Below are 20520 nucleotides of genomic sequence, written 5' to 3' on the forward strand. Positions count from 1 at the left end.
AAAGTTCATAAATGTTGCTGTTCTAGAAATTTTATGTGATTATTTTGAAATTTTCAGGTATTTTTGTGTAAGTTTTTGACTTTTTAAGCTCAGAAATGGTTTCTGATAAATATCTTTGATTAATCTCAAAATGTCCTTGTTTTTTCCAGAAATTATTTGACTTTGTAGTTTAGAAATTTATTTTTTTGTGTGTATTTTATTTTTAGAAAAATTCTGAGATTATTCTCAAAATTTGGGAGATTTTTCAAGCAAATTTTTGACTTTTTATACTCAGAAATTTATTTGATTTTTTCCTCAAAAATTTCTAAGATCATTTTTCATATTTCTGCGATTTTTCTAGCAAACCTTTGACTTTTGGAGTTCAGAAATTTCTTAATTTTTATATGAAATTTCTGAGTTTTGGGATGGAAATATATTCTTTTTCTCTAATCTTGTCCTAGTATGGCATCACTGAATGTGACGTCAGAAAGTTGGGGAGCATAACAGAAAAAAATCCTGCAACATGATGGGAAAAAAACTTGCATCCAAATATGTTGGGATAAATAAATCCATCACAGCATGCAAGAGTTGAAAGAAGAAAACTCAGATAAAGATCCAGCTTCGCCTCGGCGTGATCGCATCCTGTCCAGATGTCTGGATGAAACGGAGGAAGCCTCAACACCTCGAGTGAAACTGAAGGTCGCCGTGTTGCAACAGCATCAACACGAACATACTGTTCAGATAAAATCATGTCTGCTGCACAGACCGGACAGCTGCGGCTTTCCAACTGCAGAACAACTGGAAGCTTTCAAGCGCTACTCAAGAAAATGTCTTCCAAAGACCGAACTCCCATGAGGCTGGTTTGACTCCGTCATTGCAGGGTGGGTAAGGTTTAATACCCAACCTCCTAAACTCGGTCACTGTTTTCCCAGACAACCTGTCTGCAACGGCCTTCAGGAAGAACAAATGAAAAGAAGGAAAAAGGAGGAGAGAAATCTGCAGATGAGATATTCCCAGTGCAGCTCCATAAACGCCTCGGAGTGAGAGGTTAATGAGAACACTGGGATTAAAATGTTCTGGAAATTTGTATTTTTTATTAATGGTTGTACCACCATCATAGATGTTCATGTGAGCAAGAGTTGATGCAGACCTGCATGAAATCAAAAAACAAAAACAAACATTTGTTCTGGTTGCATTGTAATCCTGTCAGCAGATGATAAAGAATAAGACTGGATGTTTGTGGCTGCATTTCCCTGAAGTTTTGGTGGAAATATTTTTTATTACTAAATAAAATAATTCAGTGAAGTGTTAAATCCAGCTGGGAGGAACTTGGACAAGATTTTTGTTTTCCAGATTGCAAATAAAAACGTTACAGGCACAGTGACACAGTTTCAAATGAGTCGGTTTGTTTTCTTTTGCTTTTGTAAGGATTCTTCTTTGTTGGTTCCAAGTTTATTCTTCCACTGAGAACATCTGGACGAAACCCGAGCAGAAGGCATGATGGGAAAATGACAGACCAATAAAACTGCAAAATGTGAAAAGGAATGACGCTATTTGTTAGCATAACATTGAAAGAGGAAATTATTTCCTTGTAAAGTTCTGGTTAATGATGCTTAAAAATATACACAGCTGTTCATACTGTTGCGATTGTTATTTTCACAATTTTTCCCCCAATATTCAATAAAGGTGAATAAATAATTACCAATAACTCAAAATGAATATGATTGAATGTATTTTAGCGAAACAAATCACACCTCGTTATGTGACTGGTGTCCTAAAGAAACGTACTGCAAATGGGAATAGTTTTCTAAACCAGTATTTTATTTCCCACCCTTCTAACTGGTGGTCCGCGGGTGCCCTCTAGTGTTCGACCAGGTACTGCATGTAAACGACCGTTTATTTGCCGTGACGTCAGAGCAAAGTGAGACGCTACAGCTAGGTAGCTGGTAAGCTGGCTAGCTTACCAAACTATTCCGGTTAAGTGGCTTAAAAAGAAAAGCTGGAGATACCTGTGTAAAGTTTTTAAACATTATTGAAGCTCATGTTTATTAATATGAATGCAGATATCGGCCTTAATATATACGGCTTTTCTTGTGTGTGATTCCCGAGGCAATTTCTAGTTGGGTGGACCGTTAGTGGAACAAATGACACTTCTTTATGTCACAGGTGTCCGAAAGAAACATTTTAACAAATGGGAATGTTTTTCAAGAGCAGTATTTTTAAAATGTTACCTATGAAAATCAGTAAATACTGAGTCTGTTCTCTATCTGAAACAGTAGGTGGAGCTATTGTCAACAATAACTGTGTTACTACTGGTCAAACGTTTCTGTTTTGTTGCATCTTTATTTTAAAAAAAATGAAACAAATTGAGATTTTTCTTGAATTTATATTTGAACTTGAACGTTTGTGATTTTTCTCATCATGTAAACTAAAACAAAAACAGAAGTTTATGGAAACTACACAGCATCAAATACATCAATCAAGCAAGAATTGCATAATGTGGGAGGTTAAAGTAGTTAACTTAATAACTACTGGCACAAAACAAAACATTCTGAGTGCAATTAGTGGTTTGACCAAAACATTAAAACAATGTTTTTTCATTTATTTGCTTAATTACTTTTTTTTTTAACTTCCAATTTGTTTGAAACCTGTGGCCTTGAGGTGATGAAACTGATATTAGCTATATTGTTTGTAGCTAATTGTGTCTGTAAGACCTTAATTTAACAAGAATATAGTTTTAAAGCTTCCACTTCTGGAAACAATTTAAAAATGTCCAGTTTTACAGCCCAAAAATGCAAGAAGATAAAAAACACTGAAACTGATTTTAACTGAGTTAATTTATCATAAATGAGCCTGTAATAAGCAAAATTAAAATGAGCTAAATAATTTTCATTCTGATGATTAATGCTTTTTGAAGGGCAATTTTGTCAACAGAGACTTTATAAACCATTTAACTTATGGTGTTGGTTGAGTATGGTTTTAATTTATTTGTTGTTTTTAGTCATCTTGTTGATTTATTTCCGGGATATTTAACATATCTTAATCAATAATGCTGGTTTGATAACATTTTCAACTAATAACCTTTAATTTTATGAACTATGGAACAATTTATCATCCAGTAAAATGTGACAGGCCTACTTATTGTTGTAACTTTTTTTTTTATCTTAAATTAAAAATGTATATATTTTGAATATTGTGAATATTTTTTTGCACCAAATAATCATTTTTATCCTCCTGTTGATTAATCAGCTCCTTAAATAGTTGATGATTATTCCAATAATCAATTAATTGTTTCAGCCCCAACTGTAAACCATCTTGTTTTCTCTGTTGCAGTTTATCATAAAATAAATTAAGGAAATATCTATGGATCATGCTGTTTTAATAGTGATAATAACATTTTATAAAATGTACTTTACCTGCTATATAGTGACAATAAAAGCAATTAACAATATAAAAATTATAAAAAAATTTTAAAACATAATAACATTTGATTTATTAATTGAGCTTTATAAGATATAAACTAGAAACCAGAAATATTAAAAACTACATTGAAAAAAAACAACCAATTATTAAGTAAAGGGAATTTTTAACCCTAATTTCATTTAAATAAACTCCCACAGACACTTAGAAACAGTATTTTTTAAAATATAAATGATTTCCAGTGAAATTTCTGGATGTAAGCGACAAGATAAAAGTAGCGGTTGCGTCCCAGAATAGATGATTAAAAGCCGTCGTTCGTCTCCCTCGGTGATGTAACGCTGCAGCCAGGCGAGAGAAAATGAAAGAAACAAATTTCTCTCTTGCATCACCGCCGAGATCCACCCAGTAACCACAAATGAACATGCTGGCACCAGTAAGGGCTCTGGGCTGGAACCAGTTCTGGGTACAGCAGCTTAAAATTAATGGATTGGATAGTCACTAAAAGCCCCTGAGTAAAAATGAAAAATGTTGCAGCTTAAAGAGGTGGGTTAGCCGAGCAGCAGAGCCTTTTTAATCACAAAGAAACAAGACAATTAGAAACAAATTTACTGTTTGTTCCCATGATTAAGCAATACTTTCTTTATATAAATAAATATTAATAGGATTTTAAGAAAAGACGGATTAGTTCATGCATTTTGAGTTTAAAAAAAGAACTGGAAAGCATATCCAGATATGTTTGTTGGCGAATTAAAATGTTAGCTTAACGTCGTCTGTGCAGAGATAAATCTAACTCCATTTATCACTCTTTTTTTAAAAGAGGCAGTAAAATGTGTCTTCAAGGCACATAGTGTTACTTTACAGTTAAGTAACCAGGCTTGTCACTATAACAATGTTTGCTAGATGATAAATTTTCAAAGACTTTATTGCAATAAACAATAATATTGTTATTTGAAACCATTTTCAATAAATATAATGGTAATAGAATAATGCAAGAACACATTCTCAAAGATGAATAAACTTTAACTCTAACAGAAACTACAAATAAAACTAATCATAAAGTCTCTTGAGACCAAAACACTGAATTGAAAACTTTCACCATACAGTTTTTGGTAGAAACAGAGAAAAGAGAAAAACCTTTAAAAGTTTAAAAAAGATTAATTAATTTATGAGAGGTCTAAAAATAATTATGTAACTTTAAGTCTTTAAAAAAATTATATATAAAATATGACTTAAAAGATTTTACTTTACTCCTTTATTAACGCTCTAACAATGTTTTTTTTTTTAAATCAACATTTCAAGAAGAAGTAGCTCATATAATGAGCTTAGCAGATATTCCACCAGGGGTTTGCTAATTGCTGCTGGCTAGTCTGAAGGAGCTGAAGGAGGGAGGGCTGCTCTGTTTGGTAGATCATGGGAGGAGTTGTGCCTTGGAGGCGGAGCTTAGTCCACCCAGACGTTTTCGACAGCTTTATAAGATATAAAATATGGAGACTAAAGGATTTCTCAGCACTCCAGCTGTGTTTTTGATGAGTGGATGACATTATAATATGATGAAAATCTCAAAAAACGCCAATTTTACATATTGGTGCTCCTTTCACTTCGAGGTTCATGACGAAACCAAGTTTGGAAATACTCTTTGTCTCGAGCCTGAAACCAGACCCAGTTTTCTGGAGGATTTAAGGCGACTCCAGTTTCTATGAATGCGGCATTTTTAATTGTTTCCAGAGATATTCCCCGGCTTCACACTGCGCCTCTTCAGGTCAAAGGGGGTGTCAGTACAGCTGTGGTCTTTTCGGCTCAACAGGGGAGACCGTGTGATCCCTCCACGCAACACCGAAGCCCATTATTCCGGTGGAAAGGGGTATTTATTTAGATAGCCGACTCCAGCAGGATTTCATTGTAATCTTAGCGGACTGTGACAGTGAAAACATAAGTCAGGAGTTTGTAGCCAGCAGGGAAACTCCTGTTCAGCAACGTAAACAGAGAAATTACATCCTGTCAGCACAGCAGAAGTTTTGGATTTGAGATGAAATCAACACAGTTTCTGCTTAGTTTATATTAACACACACTGACATACAGAGTTGCTGCAATTCCTTTGCATTTGGTGGTGAAAAGTGAGATTCTTCTGACATCTAATGACACCAGGGAAAGCCTTCCTCCATTTATTTGAACTACATATTGAAGATATTCAACAAATAAGTTTATAAACACTTTCATTTCAATCCCTAAAGATACAGTGTGTAACTTTTATAGAAAAAAATGTTTTTTACTTATTTGTTGAAACTGTCATGACAGTTTAGTATGAAATCACATTTATGAAAAGATTGGACTCCTCTCCCTTCTCCCATTACTAACTAGCAACAACCAATCAGAGTTGGCTTTAGTGCTGTCCATCATCTTGTGTAGGCGCAGCTCACACCCTCCCCCTTTCCATATGTTTGCCTATGTTAGGTTAGCATGGTCATTCAAGCTAACGTTTAGCGAAGACTGAATTCAAGTTAATGTGAGTCCTGGCTATCATTTAAGCTAACTTGAATGCTAGCTTCAATGCTAGTTTATGGATAAACAGTGTCATTATTTGTCTATAAATAAACAATATTTTTGTTTATCTACAATGATAAAAAATGAGCATCCATGATTTTAGTCTTTTAGCGAAGAGTAAATTCAAGTTAGCTTCATAGCTTTAATACTCGTTAGCTTCACAACTGGTTTGTACTGAAGCTAACTAGGGTCAATGCTAACTAGTTTTCAACTCCGCTAGCTTCAATGCAAACCAACATGGATTGAAAGCTAGTTATCATTCACCCAGTTAGCTTTAGCTAATTACCCTGCATGCTGGTTAGCTTGAGCTAACATTCAAGACAGTTACTTCAGTTATTAATAAATAGCATCATTGTTGATGGTAGAAAAAAAGTTTTCCTGGAACAGCAAGTTGTTTCTGTGCCATTAGCACATTAAGCAGCATGAGAATGATAACGTGATTGTCGTACTTGAGCTTGATTGACAGCGCTAAGAGATGGAAGAGGTCAATCTTTTCACAGACTACACATATTCTGCAACATCATAATGACAGTTTTCTTTATGAAGGTTCCATGCCCAGTTTAAAGGGTCAGCATGGCTACTGGTTATGGGTCAGTATTTGTTTAAAAGATATCCAAATAAAGACTCAAAAACAGAACAAGTCACCCTTTTTTGTTTGTTTTTAAAAGAACCAACCTTGGCGTTCTGCAGGGGGATCTGGTAGCTGGACGGTTTGTAGTAGAGCCTCTGCGACGGCTCAGTGTGGATGTCTCCCAGAAACAGCTCCTCCACCAGGTGATCCAAGTTGTGATGCAGGTACTGCTTCTCCACCCGCAGCAGCTGCAGCTCGTGCATGGTGAAGTTCAACTCTTTGGAGCAGTCGAAGCCTCCCTCTTCGTTCCACAGCTCGTACATCACGCCGGGCTCCCAGGACCCCCTTGTTGCCCCCCTGCAGCTGCGGCCGAGCCGCTCGCTCAGCTCTTTGGCCTTAGCGGCGGTGTGAGGCACGGTCTGGACCTGGTGGAGTTGGTACTCTGCCTCGGTGCCGCCCCGGAGTATCCAGGAGGCGTGGCGCAGGCGGAGACGGCCGCTGATGACCAGCGTGTAGGTGGGTTTGGTGCAGTGGTTGTCTTCGTAGTAAAACTGGTGGGCCTGGAAGGTGTTGTTGGGGTAAAACTTGTAGGAGCGGGTCAGAAACTCTGGGCCAGGTCTCACCTCACAGCTGCAACAAACACACAGGGAGTCACATGAAACTCATGAAAAATTACATTACACTCCACATTTTTAACCAGGGCATGAATTAAAACGAGGGATGAAACAATTAATCGGTTTAATTGTGATTAATTGATTATTGAAATGATCATCAACTTAGTAAATCGATTAATCATTAGCAGATGAAGAAAAGTAAAAGATTGTGATATTTTAATGTTTTGCTCAGTGCTATGAAGGCAAGTATGGAGGGCCAAAAAGGCCAAAATTAGCTAAATACATTTATTCAAATAAGTAACTAAATGCACCATTAAGTGAATAAATGTTTTCAGGCCAGAAGGATTAATGATGGGCCATGATTAATCAATTATTGAAATAATCGTCAACCAAGTTAGAAATTGATTAATTGTTAAATAAGAGACTAAAAAAAAGGACATTTGCTAAAAGAATAACATATTCAGAACCATAATTAAACCAAAACTGCAAAATAAATTTATGCATTAAAGATAAAAAGACCTTCTTTGTCTGTAAATACATTTTACCCAAAACTCCTCAAGTTGCATAGTTTTAGCTTCATCTGGTTAAAGCTAAAACTAGCTTGTGTTTGCAAGTTAGCTAACCTGTCGAAAAACTACCATTTGCTGCTAGCTAAGAGCTAGCTTAGAAGCTAGTTGTATTTTAGCATTTCCTATATAGGCAGTAAAATCTTATTTAAAAAGAAATTTCTTATACAAAGGCTCAAGTGGTTAAATAAAAATTTGTAGAATGTGCCATTTTAAAAAAAATCTAATGAATCAATTAATTGTCAGAATAATTGGTAGATTAATCAATTGATAAAATAACCCTTTCTTGCAGGCCTAATTTAGACCTTTGTGTGAAATAGCTAGCAGGAAAAGCAGCTAACCTGGTGGACACCCAGTGGCCCTCCACGTTGGGAGGCATCTGCACGGTGATTCGGGCTCCGTTGTGGAGATGCTTCAGCATGTGGTTGCACAGCGAGTCTCTGGACGAAGGGCCGAAGGTTTTCTTCAGAGAGCGATGACTGGAGTGAGGCAGAGAGGAGCCTTCAGCCCAAACTGAGGGAAAAACAACACAATTACATTTAGAGGATGACCCTGGGGTAGAGCTGAATGAAATGGTTCAAAAATAAAATTTCCGATTTTAATCAAATTCGTTTTTACACTCAATTTTATATATACACATATTACAAATGACAGAAAATATTTTCAACTTATTTCAGTCATCCCTTCTGTGAGTTGTTTTAGGAAAACGCTCCAAGAATTGTAGTTTAATTTTGAGAATATAGTTATTTTAGCAGAAAAAAAATTATTAAAATCTGTTTTAATGAAAATAAACAGTTCTTTGCATAATTGTTTTATAGTCCTGCTACTGATAATAAGTCTCGCTGTTGTGCTAAAAGATTAACTATTCCTATGAAGTATTAGTTGTAAAACTTAAACCAAAGTATAACTTCATAAGATGATCCATGTTATTTTAATTTTTTGTCATTTTTTTGTGTAGGATTTCTTATAGACTTACTACTTTATTATGGTGATAAATAAAATAAAAAATTGTGGCTCTAATACTCAACATCCAAATAAATAATAGAACAAGATTGTCAAACAAGATGGCCGCCCTTGGCTTGCTGACATCTCTGTGAACTATAGAAGCACAAGGAGTAAATTGGTGTAAAAACCCCTGATTTTCCAAAACTAAATCTTCAAAAACAGAAAACTCAATTCATGAATAAAATTGACTTATCGCTCAAAGCGACTCTGGGTTTTTATACTCTTCTGAATTAACTGTGCCGGACTCATAAAAGGTAAATTAGAGCAAGATCAAAAAACGAAAGAACCATGGTTTAAAGCTTTACTCGTGGTTTTAATTGACTGAGCAGCTTTGAACTTCTTTTGAATTCTTAATTTAATCATCTTACACCAAGCATCAGTGGTGCTTCTTCTAAATAAAAAATGTGTCTGATCGAGATGAATAAACAGTTTAAAGGTGTGATGCTTTATGCCCGAGTTCTGCCGGCCCGCTTTCCGTCCAACCAAACGGAAAACAATAACCTCAGCGCTGGAATGAGCCTGTCGGGATAAAATGTCGGAAATGAAAGCATTTTCAAAGCCCACAGACAGAGACCGGCCCTGAGGCTCACATTCCTCTGAGGTTTTATTCCATGTAATGCCCCATATCATAAAAATCTACCTTGAAATATGAAGACTTGGCTCTAAACTCTTTCTGTCAGACCCGACTGGCCTGGAAGGATCATCCAACGCGCTAGAATGCCACTGCAGGCTGCTCTGTGTTTTTAATTTGAGACTGATGAGACAAGAACGGGAAAAACCCCCATTTCATTAAAAGAAACCAAAAGCCCAGAGAAAGCCAAAGCTGCCTCCAGCTGTTTGACACCAAATTGGCCCGAAAAATTTTAAAAACAAACCACAATATGGTTTTAAGAAGCTGCACTGTTTGTTGTTCGCGCCTTCAAATTATTTCAGAAAACACAAATAATGACGATGTTAATCTAAAATAAGTGTTTTCACAGCTGATAGGCTGGTAAATTTGGTTCCATTTGGGACCAAAGTTGTAACCTTTGTGACATTTTTTGCTCTGTGGCTCTCTTTCACACTGAGTCAAACAAACCAAACCTTTGGAAAAACCTGTTCCCCTCCTCGCCTGTGGGGGCGCTGCACCAAGGACCACTGAAGAAAATTACATAAAAAACCTCAGAAGAAGACATGAGCACAACCTTCTTCCTTTCCTTTTTCACAAAATGTAAACAAACCTGAAGTCGTGTCAGTTTTTAGTGGAAGAGCCATTTCTTCCTGTAGCACAAGATTTGTGTGTTTATTTTTGGTTGTTTTTACCCATAATGCCCTGGGCTAGTCCATTTCCTGCTTTTGGAGCAGTCTGCAGCCCACTTGGCTTTCACATATGCATTCAAACCGCACCAGAGTTCACTTGTAGTGTTACTAAAGCTTGCATTTTTGATCTGCATGAGAGTTCGATTATACATTCACACTTCCCCAAATGAACCGGACTTTCTAGACAAACGAACGAGAGTTTGATTAAAGTGAAGTAAACAGAGCTGGTGTGAATGGCGCTGTGATACGTCAACACATTTTTACTCAAGTAAAAAGTAAAAAGTAGCTATGTAAGAAGTTGCTCAAGTAAGAATAAAAAAGTATTTGGTCAAAAAGAAAACTCAAGCACTGATCAAAACGTCATTTAAATATTTAAAACTTACATCATCAGATGGACCAAAATATAAAATTATGTTAAAGGTTTGATATGTTAAAGGCAAAAATTTTAATAATTAATATATATAACATAATTACAAAATAAGAAAATAGGCAAAAGTTTTTTTTTCCAAATAAATTTCTTTCAAAAACTGCAGGTGTGTTTCCCTCTCGTTTGAAGTGTCTGATCTTATTTTCTGGCAATAAGTGAAACATTTTGTCTAATTTATCTCCTTAAGCTGCGATCTAAAGTTAGCTGCACCGTCCAAACCTACTAAAAATTTCAGCATCATAATGAGATGTAAACTAGTTTTAGATTAGAGTAACAAATCTTTTTACATTAAAGCCAAATGTGAACCAACTGCTAAATGGGAACCAGACCGACTGGGAAATAAATGAGGAAATGATTACAAGGAGCCGATATGTTCCCCGTTTGAAGTCTCATGTGTCTTTCTCAGGTGACGGACGCACCGGCGAGCGGAGCGCCATCTTTTTTAACTTCTCCCTTCATTAAGGCAATACTCATAAGAACTGAGACGTTTTCTGCTGCCGCTGCTTTCCCAAGCTGCAGCACTCTACCTCGAATCAAAGTGACCACAAAACTCCCAGAGCCCTAAACCACAGCGAACATTTCCAGTTGGCCTGATCCCACTGGTGAGGTAAGAGCACTGGGAGCTCTGACAGCAGCCGAGTCAAAAAAATAAAAAAGTCCGAAGAGCCGGAGTGGGAGCCACACAAAGGACTTTTGTTTGTTTTATCTGAGAGCAGATAGAAAGTAAAACCAAGTTTAAAACATTTAATTTATTGCTGATATTTAGACTCTACTGGAGTTCAAATGTCTTTTTTTAAAGAGGACCTAATGTGTAAAATTCACTTTTTTAAAAAAAATTTCCATTTGAGTCTCAACTGCTGCTAAAAACAGCTCCAGCTCTTAAAATAAATCCACACAGTTCATGTTTTTTGGTGTCTGGAAAACGAGCCGTTCCCGATTACTGAGTCACAATGTTACCTAGCAACTCCAGCCTGTTACCTAGCAACCCAAGCCTGTTACCTAGCAACCCAAGCCTGTTACCTAGCAACCCAAGCTGAGCTCCAGCACACTTGGTCAACTGTTGTTGACTTCCCATTCAGAAAATACTTGCTGAATTCTTGTTGGTTGTGCAGGAGGCTCCACTTTTGCTTTTCAAAGATGTACGGTTGTATAATTGTGCATCTGTCTGCAGCCATTTTAACGTGTGAGCGTGAGCATTGATTTGTGGGCGTGGCCAGCAGCAGCTTACTCGGATTTAAAGCGACAGGACGCCCTAAAACATCTCATTCTGAAAGATGAGATGTTTTAGGGCGCACTAAAATCTGATGAATATCATTTTAAAAATATTAATAAATGTTTCCAGCAAGTCCAAGTTTACAAAATCAAAACAAAATACAGAGAAAATCAACTGTGCTACATTTGTGCAGCAAAACAGTTTTGTGTTGTGATCATTTTTAACATCTAAATAAAAAAATAAAAAAAGGTTCCAGGGGTCACCAGAGGTCAACATGTCATTCCCGCCCACAATAACAAAATTGATAGAAATTAATTTAGCTATGTTTGTGCAGCAAAAATTTGATAGACACAAAATAGACACATTCGTAAATGTGGGGGTTCGGATTGACCTTTGATGACCTCTGGAAACATTATTTAGATTAGATTAGATAGGACAGATGGGTCGGCTAGCCAGTTAGCTCGACAGACAGATAAGGTCACCAAGTGTTTTTCATACCGTTAGCCAATTTATTCACCATTCTTGAATTGTAGTTATGGCCAAACAAAATCATTTCAGGGGCTACAAATGGCCCCCGGGCCACACTTTGAACACCATCGAATGATGTGTTACATCTTTAAATTACTCTGAATTTTTACAAAGTCAATTTTTTACCCTATTTTACTTATTTTGAATGGGGTTTTTTTGTTTATATTTTGTCATTTTTTGCTTCCTGGTGTTTTTTAATCAACATTTTTATAGCAATAATTACCCAAAAAGTGCCACAATATAATTTGTGAATTTAGATGCAAATGTCAATTAAAATTTGAATACGTATTTGTAGTTATTACAGAACAAAACATAGAGATGTTTGCGTGGCTTTTATTATTTTGATGCAAATAATAAACATGAGTGAGTTCACTGTTTACGCAAAAGCAGCAGGAATATTAAAGTTTCTGTTTTTAATTAAAATGAGCATAAAAACTTTAACAATAGAAGCAAGACATAAAAGCTAGAAATTGTATTTTACCACATTGATGTCAATACGAGGCTCATGCTGGGATGAAACCCTCCCATCTGTAACACGTGTTTGCACAGAAACAGACTCTTCTCTGGTGTTTGGTCTCAGAAAACCACTTAAGCTGAAAACTTCACTGCTTTTATAAAATCTGACAAGTTAAGCCCCATTTAGACTCAAACTTAGTTAGTGTGGATCAAAATAACATTATCTAAAAAGATTCATTTGGGCTCAAAAAGCTGACTCAGCATTTCAGTCTCTCAATGTTCCTGTCAAATATGCTGATTTTTTTTCTTAACCAAATAAAAGTACTTTAAAAAAAAAGCAATAAAAGGTTAAAAGTTTGGTGTTTTCATCATACAACACACTAATAAAGGATAGATGTGGTTAAAGCAACGCAGACTTTGTTTTAGAAAGAGTTTTAGATTTCTTGGTTAGATATTTTTTGCTTTTAGGAAAATTGTGAAATTTTGGGTCACTAATGTGTCTCCACTGTTCAGAGTGATGTCATCGCGCCCAGGGCGGCCATCTTGTTTTCAGAAACATGTTGTACAGCTTTTTATTTATTTGGAATTTGAATTTAGATCAAGAATAGGACAAAATATAAGCATCAGGCAAATGTTTAATTTTAATTTTTATTTTTTTAACAAAAATAAAGTCCAAATGTGAAAAAATAAAGTTATATGAAAATAAAGTCCAAATATTAGAGGAATGGATAAAATTTTATAAAAACTCGACAAAAACTAGCAAAAATCTATTATCCGCACCTTTCTCCATTAAACGTTTTTCGTGTAACTTTGATACATTCTCTTGGTGAAATTGCACCTTTATTCGGCTATTATTATGACTATCTTCTTGTAATTAAACAAAAATTACCATTCCCTGGCCTTATTACTACACTGTACAACTCACAGAAGGGACGACTGAAAGAAAAGCCACTTTTTAAAAACATTTTCTGTCATTTCGATTTTGGAAAAAACAGCAGAAAAATGGATTAAAATTGGGAATCGGATCCATTATTCTTAAGTCATACAATCCAGCCCTATTTAAAGGTTCATGAAAAAATGATTTCACAGTCTGTTAATCTTCCATTTCTGCTTTTAAAAACACTCTGCATGCGAGCTCTGAGGTTTTTCTCCTCCAATAAATTTCCAGCACACTGTAATCCACACTGACAGAGCATTTTTGTTGCAGCTGTGAAAACCTGCAATAACACACCGCTTAATTGAGACTTTAAGACACTTAAACGCACTTAAGAATAAGTGGAACGCCAAGGCGTCCTTTTTATCTCCAGCAGTTCTTTAAGTCCGCTGCCAAAACGCTGCTTTGTACTGTCAACTGCAGCAGATGGAGCGGGTCAACGGCGGGCCCATAATCCAGCGCCGCTCAGACACGGGTTTTTATCAGGAAGGGATGTTTAAAGTGGCTCTTAAACCCGCAGAGCTTTCATCTGCAGAACAGCCTGAGGGAGGCCCGGCGATGCCCTCTGACCTTCCAACATGATTCACTGAGGAGGCGTTATCATTCAAACCTGCCAATAAACAGGTGCAACAACCACCAGTTTACTGCTGTAGTTCAGGTCAAAGGTCAAATCGCACACTGATGTATTTCAACCATTTTATTGTGATTAATTAAGTCTTTTAAGAAGATTTTAATCTTACACGTTACTAATAAAAATGTTTTGAATATGTTTGAATATGTCAGCCTGATGAAAAAAAGAAAAAGTTGCATCGTACTAAACTAAATGCTGAGTCAGGAGGCTGGCGGTAACCATGGAGACCGCGGGACGTCAGACTCTCGGCTCGAAGCTGATTAAAAGCCTTTGAGTTGAGCAGGAAGCATTTGGGGCTGCGGTACAGACGCCAGAAACCAAGAGCCTTCATCAAAAAGGTGGTGTAGGGAGTTCCAGAAGTGCCAAAAAATAGGATGGATTTCAGGGGGTTTCTTTTTTTTTCCCCCCACAAAAGTGAGTCGATTTGTTTTACTTTTTTTTCTTTTGTTTTACTTTTTTCTTTCTTTTTTTTTACTTACACTGAGTTTGGAGTTAAATATTTTCTTATTGTTCAATTGTGAGTAGATGTTTTTTTTTTTTTAATAAAAAACAAAAAACAAACTATTTTAGACATGTAAATATAAGTTTAGTAAGTAAAAACACCGGAAATCCCCAGTTTGGCAAAACGCTTAGATTTCTTTTTCTTTTACTAAAACTTCTGTAAATTGCTTTATTTTACCTGAGTTTTATCAGGATCTATGTTTTACAAATGTCTGTAATCTTATATTTCTAAATCATTTTATGTTGTATCCTTATTTTCTTTTAAACTATAGCAGTTGCTGCAATTTTGATACCAAGATTATTGGAGTAGGAAGTTTTGAGTTGCACAAGAAACAAAATTAGATAAAATCTTTTTTAAACACGTATTTCAGAAAATCTTATCGGGCTTTGAATTGTTGGATTTAGAGTCTCATCTTCCTCTTTACAACATTATCTGATCAACATTAGCTGAAACAGGTGCTTGACAGCCAAACAAACAGGGTGGAGATGAAGCTTTGTTTATTATGTAAACAGAAATTAAACAAGCATTTCACCACCATCCATATCTTCATCAAACTTAAGTCTCAAAGAAGTTTGAACAGTAATGGCTAAATATTTTGTCACTGTTTCTGGAAGATATATTCTGTTTGTGCACATTTTGCCAACACATTTTTTCCTTCCACTAAATTTCCCATTAACACACTTGGCTACAGCTCTAAACTTTTTGAACCACCTCTGCAATCTTTATTATGACTGCTAGTCATAGTAACATTTTTGCTTTGAAAATATGTTTTTACGAGTCTTGTGTTGTATTTTAGTATAAATTAACCATTTTAATAATAACATCTCTGAGGGCAATAAATTATATCAACATACAAGCTTCAATGATTTCTATGTTTCTGCACATGGGAATTACAGGTGGATAAAGTGGAATTCAAGTCTCTTCTTTGTTGCAGCAAATCAAGATAAATCAAAAATAAAAGTGAAATAAAAAATAAAGTTTCTTACCTAAAAAAGCAACAAGCAGCACTGCAGGAGTAAGCTCCATTTCTCCAGCCTGTAGCAGCTTCTCAATAGGCAGGTTTGCTCTGTTTCCTTTTAGTTATTCCCGCAGAAATCCCGGATTAATCCAGAGTTTGGAGCAAATTCTCCTGCGAAATCCGAGCATCATGGCAGAGAACAAACCTCCGGTCAGGCAAGAAATAACAAAACCATCCAAGGTTCGCAGGAAAACCCGCGCACATAGAAGCCAGAGGTGAGTCCAAACGCTTCTGTGCGCTGCAGCGTTTTAAATGAGGCAGCGCGGTGGATGATCGCGTCCTGCATGCGTCCTGCGCCCCGGAGGAGTGTTTAAAAAGTGAGTCCAGACACCGGAGTCATCGCCCCGCCCGAGGAGAGACTCAAAGGGCGTGGGCGTTGTTCTTTAGTGGCCCATTTAAGGTCCAGACTGCGAGGGGGAAATGGTATACATGTTTCTGTGGCGGTATGGAAAAGAAAAAAAGCTCAATATTTAATGTTTAAAGTGCAGCGCTATCGACTTGTGACAATTCTATGGAAGTCCAGATGTGCCAGAATTTGATCAATTAAATTCAGACTGAAATGCACAATAAACTTTTAATTGACACATGCATTTTGATGAATTAGTTGCTTAGCTTAATATATTGTGGTACTCTGGAAAAAAATTGCTATAAAAATGCTGATAAAAAGCAAAGAGAAACAAAACATGTAAGAAACCCCTCCCAAAAATTTAAAGCAAGCAATAAATAAATAAAATTCTGAGAACATTTTTATTGAATTAAAATATTATTTGCCTATGGTTGGTAAAAAATAGTGCATACATGTCATTATTTGACATGTATGCATTAAACCCACGAGTGATTTGAGAAAAAGTTGCTGGATGTTTGTGGACATATATAATATAAAATTTAAAAAACCACTTCAAGGGCCACATGTGGCCCACGAACCGCGATTTGGGCACCCGTGATTTAAGGCACAAGTGTGGACAGAAGTGGATTTTATCTTCTGTTTCTGATCCAAACACATTTTGTGCCATACAGTGCTGGGATATTGTTTGCAGTGTGAGGTCTAAGTGCATGTTTTCACTCAGACGCTGAAGTCCGGGAGACGGAGGCCCCACCAATTCAAAAACAGTATTTCATGTGCTAAACCTCAAATCCTCCTCCTCCTTAATCAGAAGAGCAAAGCTCCTCTGAGGGACTTCTAATTAATTTCCATTGTTTGGAGTCTTAAACCCCTCACTGCCACCTTCCTTGGTCCTTGCTACGCTCCACAGTGTTTGCTCTTTTACTCTAATCCTGGATCCTCGCTCTGGGAGACTGAGTCCAAGCTTACAAAGTCCTTCTTTTCTCATTCACCGGAAAAGCCGTTGAGCAAGATCCGGACAAACGCGGGATTTAGAAGGAAGCCCATGAGGGGTATTAATAAGAAGCTCTGCATTGAGGAGAGGCTGGAGGCTTGTTCTGCTGTGCTGACCCCTCTGTTGTCCTCTGTGGCTAATCAAGGCATCGCTGCACCCTCTTTGTGCTGCAGCAGGAATGAGATCTACATGAGGTGGAAATGAGGCGGCTTTGATAGTCAAAGTCGCTCAAAGGGACGGTAAAACCTGCTGCATTCGGGTCAAACAGTGTCACAGAAACTCAGTTGCGCTGATTATGAGTTTGCCTCTGATTGATGGATTTCTCTCCAACATGTTTTTCGCATTAAGCCGTCTTCATTAGTGTCGCCAAACATGCCAGTGCAGACGAATGTGTGCGGGGACATTTCAAAGCTGCTGTCTCTCTGTTTCTTATTAAGAAGAACTGGATGACTTTGCTGTTTGCTGTTTTCTGTTTTCTTCGCGTCTCGCTGCAGACCCTCGCATCATGTCTATAGGGTGCCGTAAAAGGCGGAATGAGGAGGGAGTGGCGCACGTCAAGCATAAAAGTTCCACTGAGTTATGAGATGTTAAGGGCGATTATGCAAAACCCGCTTTTTGCGTGTTTTCGTACTTCCATTTGGGTCTCAGCTGCTTCTAAAAACAGACCAAGAGCTTAAAGAAAACACGCCCAGACATTGTAAGTTAATGTTTTCTGGTGTCTGGAAAAGGAGCCATTTCAAAAACCTCCAGATTGTTAAGTCACATTCGAAGGGCACTGGACCGTTATCTAGCAACCCAAGCTGAGCTCCAGCACTTTTTGATTTTTACTGCTGCATGCACTGTACAATGGTTGCTGGAAAAGACAAGTGTTTTGTTGTTGACTTACCATCCAAAAGTCACTTGCTGCATTCTTGTTGCCTGTGCAGGAGGCTCCACTTTTGCTTTTCAAAGATGTACAGTTGTACCTGTTTGCAGTCATTTTCATTTTTGCTGTAAACATTGAGTTGGGGTAAGTGGCCTGCAGCACCTTATTTAGGTTTAAAGTAAGAAGAGGCCCTAAAACAACTCATTCTGAAACAATAAGAGAATATTTTTCACTTTTTCTTGTAAATATTAAGAAAGCGCCTTGCAAGAGGGCATTGAACGTACAAATCTAGAATCATACTCCAAAGACGGTGCAGCTGTAGGGAAAGTGTCCAGACATTTGCCTTCGAAGAAGTCGGGCCAATTGAACTTCTTCTTCTTTATTAGATTTTGACAGAAACTCACATCCATTAATGTTGCACTGCTTGGATTTTGATGCTCTGTATCTTTATTCAAACTCTGCTAATGAGAGTTGTTCAAAAACACTAAATATTTTTCCTTTTGGCTTTTTTTTAGCTTTCTCTTTGTTTTGCTGCTTTTCGCGCCCGTTCCAGTGAAGGGTGCGTGGTGACGTCAGAACGTCCCGTAGTTACAAAACAGAGCCCGACAGCTTTGTTTTATTTTTTAAAATCAGTTTCGGGGACATTTTAAATCAATTCAGAACCATAGAAACAAAAATCCTGATTCTTATGTGAATCGATTTTAAAACTGAAAACAAGTGTCAGACATGGGCTGCAGTGAAAGAGCGAAACACTGAATAACATGAAGAGGATAAACCTTCAGGATCACATGTAGGTCAGAAAATATACAGACAGAGGATGATGTCTGGGCCCCCTTCTGTTTCCATCTGGAGACACCCTGCAGTACAGAGTAATGCAGTTAAGTTTTTGTGCTTTCATTGGGTTTTGACATTGTTTCAATGCACACACTGCATATCAAGCAGTCATGGTTGAGTACAAAAAGCAACAAAAGAAATATTCAAAACCCCCAAATAACTTGATGAAGACAACTTTAAGAGATTTGCTGACTCTTTAGAAGCAAAATACATGGAGATTATGTTGCTAATATTTGCTTTTCATGAGTTTCTGCATTCTGAAGGAGTCCTTCAAACCAACAAGCCCTCTTAGATCATTTGTTTAAACGCATCAGAAAACCTGTGATTCTTTAAATTTTTTTTTTACAATAATCAAACATGAGAACGTTCTCCAGAACTCGTCTGGCTCCAAGTTTCAACACAGCCAACATCTGCTGCCTCAAAGAGATATTATACAGTTAAATCAATCCAGGCTGGGAGCTGAGAAACGGAGAGAGAAGACAGAGGAGGGAGGTCTGGCTCAGAAAATGTGCAAAAAGAGATTCTATTGTGTGAAGCTCCTGTGAAAAAAGGAAAAGCTCCCTGGGTCAAGGATAAACTGTCCCTTAGGATGAAGGTGTCTTGAAATCGAAATAAAAAACAAGCATCACTGACATGTTTAAATATAGATAAGGTGAACCTGTGAGAGGGAGACCAGGTTTATTGGCCGAGTTTGAAATCAATCTGTGATTATTCGTTACTTGCTGTGACATTTTATGGGTTTAACACCGTCATGTTCAATTGATGACATCACCTTAGGAAGTCACCTGGTGACATCACCACAGCACCGACCCCCTCCAATCAAACTTCCTGGAACTCCGCTTGGGTTGCTGGAACTCCATGCATATGCATGGATTGTGACTTAATAATGCAGAAGTTTTTGAAACAGCTCTTTTTCCTGACACCAAAAAAACATAATCTTATAACTAAAAAACAAAGTTGGCTGTTTGTAGAAGCAGTAGAGAACAAAATGGAGTATAAAAACATGCAAAAAGTGAATTTTACAGAACAAGCCCCTTTTTGGAACCATGTTGTTTTGGTATAACACACAAAATATGACTAAAATACACTGAAATTTGTGATTACAATTTGAGAAATCTGATCAAAGTAGAGCAGCGTACATCAGTGTGTATAATGAGGCAACATAAGCAGTTTGGACATGAATGATTATTTCCTGGAGTTCTGATTGACAGAAAACGGAGCGAGATGTGATGCAACGCTGACAAGAAAACACCCGGCTTTGCAACAGGAACCTGACAACAAACCCGAATCGCTCACAGAACCCATTAGCTGTCATGTTTCCTCTGATGGATCGTTTACCTTGGGCGGTTTTCATGACTGCTGAGGCCGTTTTCCAGATATGGATGAGAACCGGCTGGCCCCTGTGGCTCGAATCAGAAGAACAAAGTGAAAGCAAAGGAGAACTGATGGCTCCAACTAAAGCTAAGATCAAATACTGTAAATGCAATGAAAAGCATGATACAGCATCGTCGTTTTTTCATTCAAAAGGGACCCAAAAGTGAGCGAAGCCGTGGCAGTCCCACGGTGCAGTGAGGATTTTTGTGGTTCCTGTGGGCTCCGTGCCGCTCGAGGGCCTCTGACCTCATCTGACGGGCCCCTGTCTGTGATGCCAGCTGCGTGGTGAACATACAGGCTGACTCCGCAGCTCTCACAGGAAACAGCCTGTGATTTACACTACGCATCCAACCAAAAATACATACAATGCATTATTTTGGAGCAATGAGAACATGTAAAAAATAAA

The 20520-nt window shown here is 37.3% G+C and overlaps 1 protein-coding gene across 1 annotated transcript in view; it reads right to left on the minus strand.

Annotated features, from left to right (window-relative positions):
* LOC129378062 (protein APCDD1-like) overlaps nt 1–15991 on the minus strand; it is a 22927-nt gene extending 6936 nt beyond the window's left edge. The window contains exons 1-3 of the mRNA XM_055058335.1: nt 15673–15991; nt 8033–8204; nt 6616–7141 (exon numbers count right to left, since the gene is read on the minus strand). Coding sequence (XP_054914310.1) covers nt 6616–7141; nt 8033–8204; nt 15673–15712 — 738 coding nt within the window. The 5' untranslated portion in view covers nt 15713–15991. The remainder of the gene's footprint in view (nt 1–6615; nt 7142–8032; nt 8205–15672) is intronic.
* Between the last annotated feature and the right edge of the window lie 4529 nt (nt 15992–20520).

This window comes from Poeciliopsis prolifica, unplaced genomic scaffold (assembly GCF_027474105.1).
Source record: "Poeciliopsis prolifica strain line A6 unplaced genomic scaffold, Auburn_PproV2 SCAFFOLD050, whole genome shotgun sequence".
Taxonomy (NCBI): domain Eukaryota; kingdom Metazoa; phylum Chordata; class Actinopteri; order Cyprinodontiformes; family Poeciliidae; genus Poeciliopsis; species Poeciliopsis prolifica.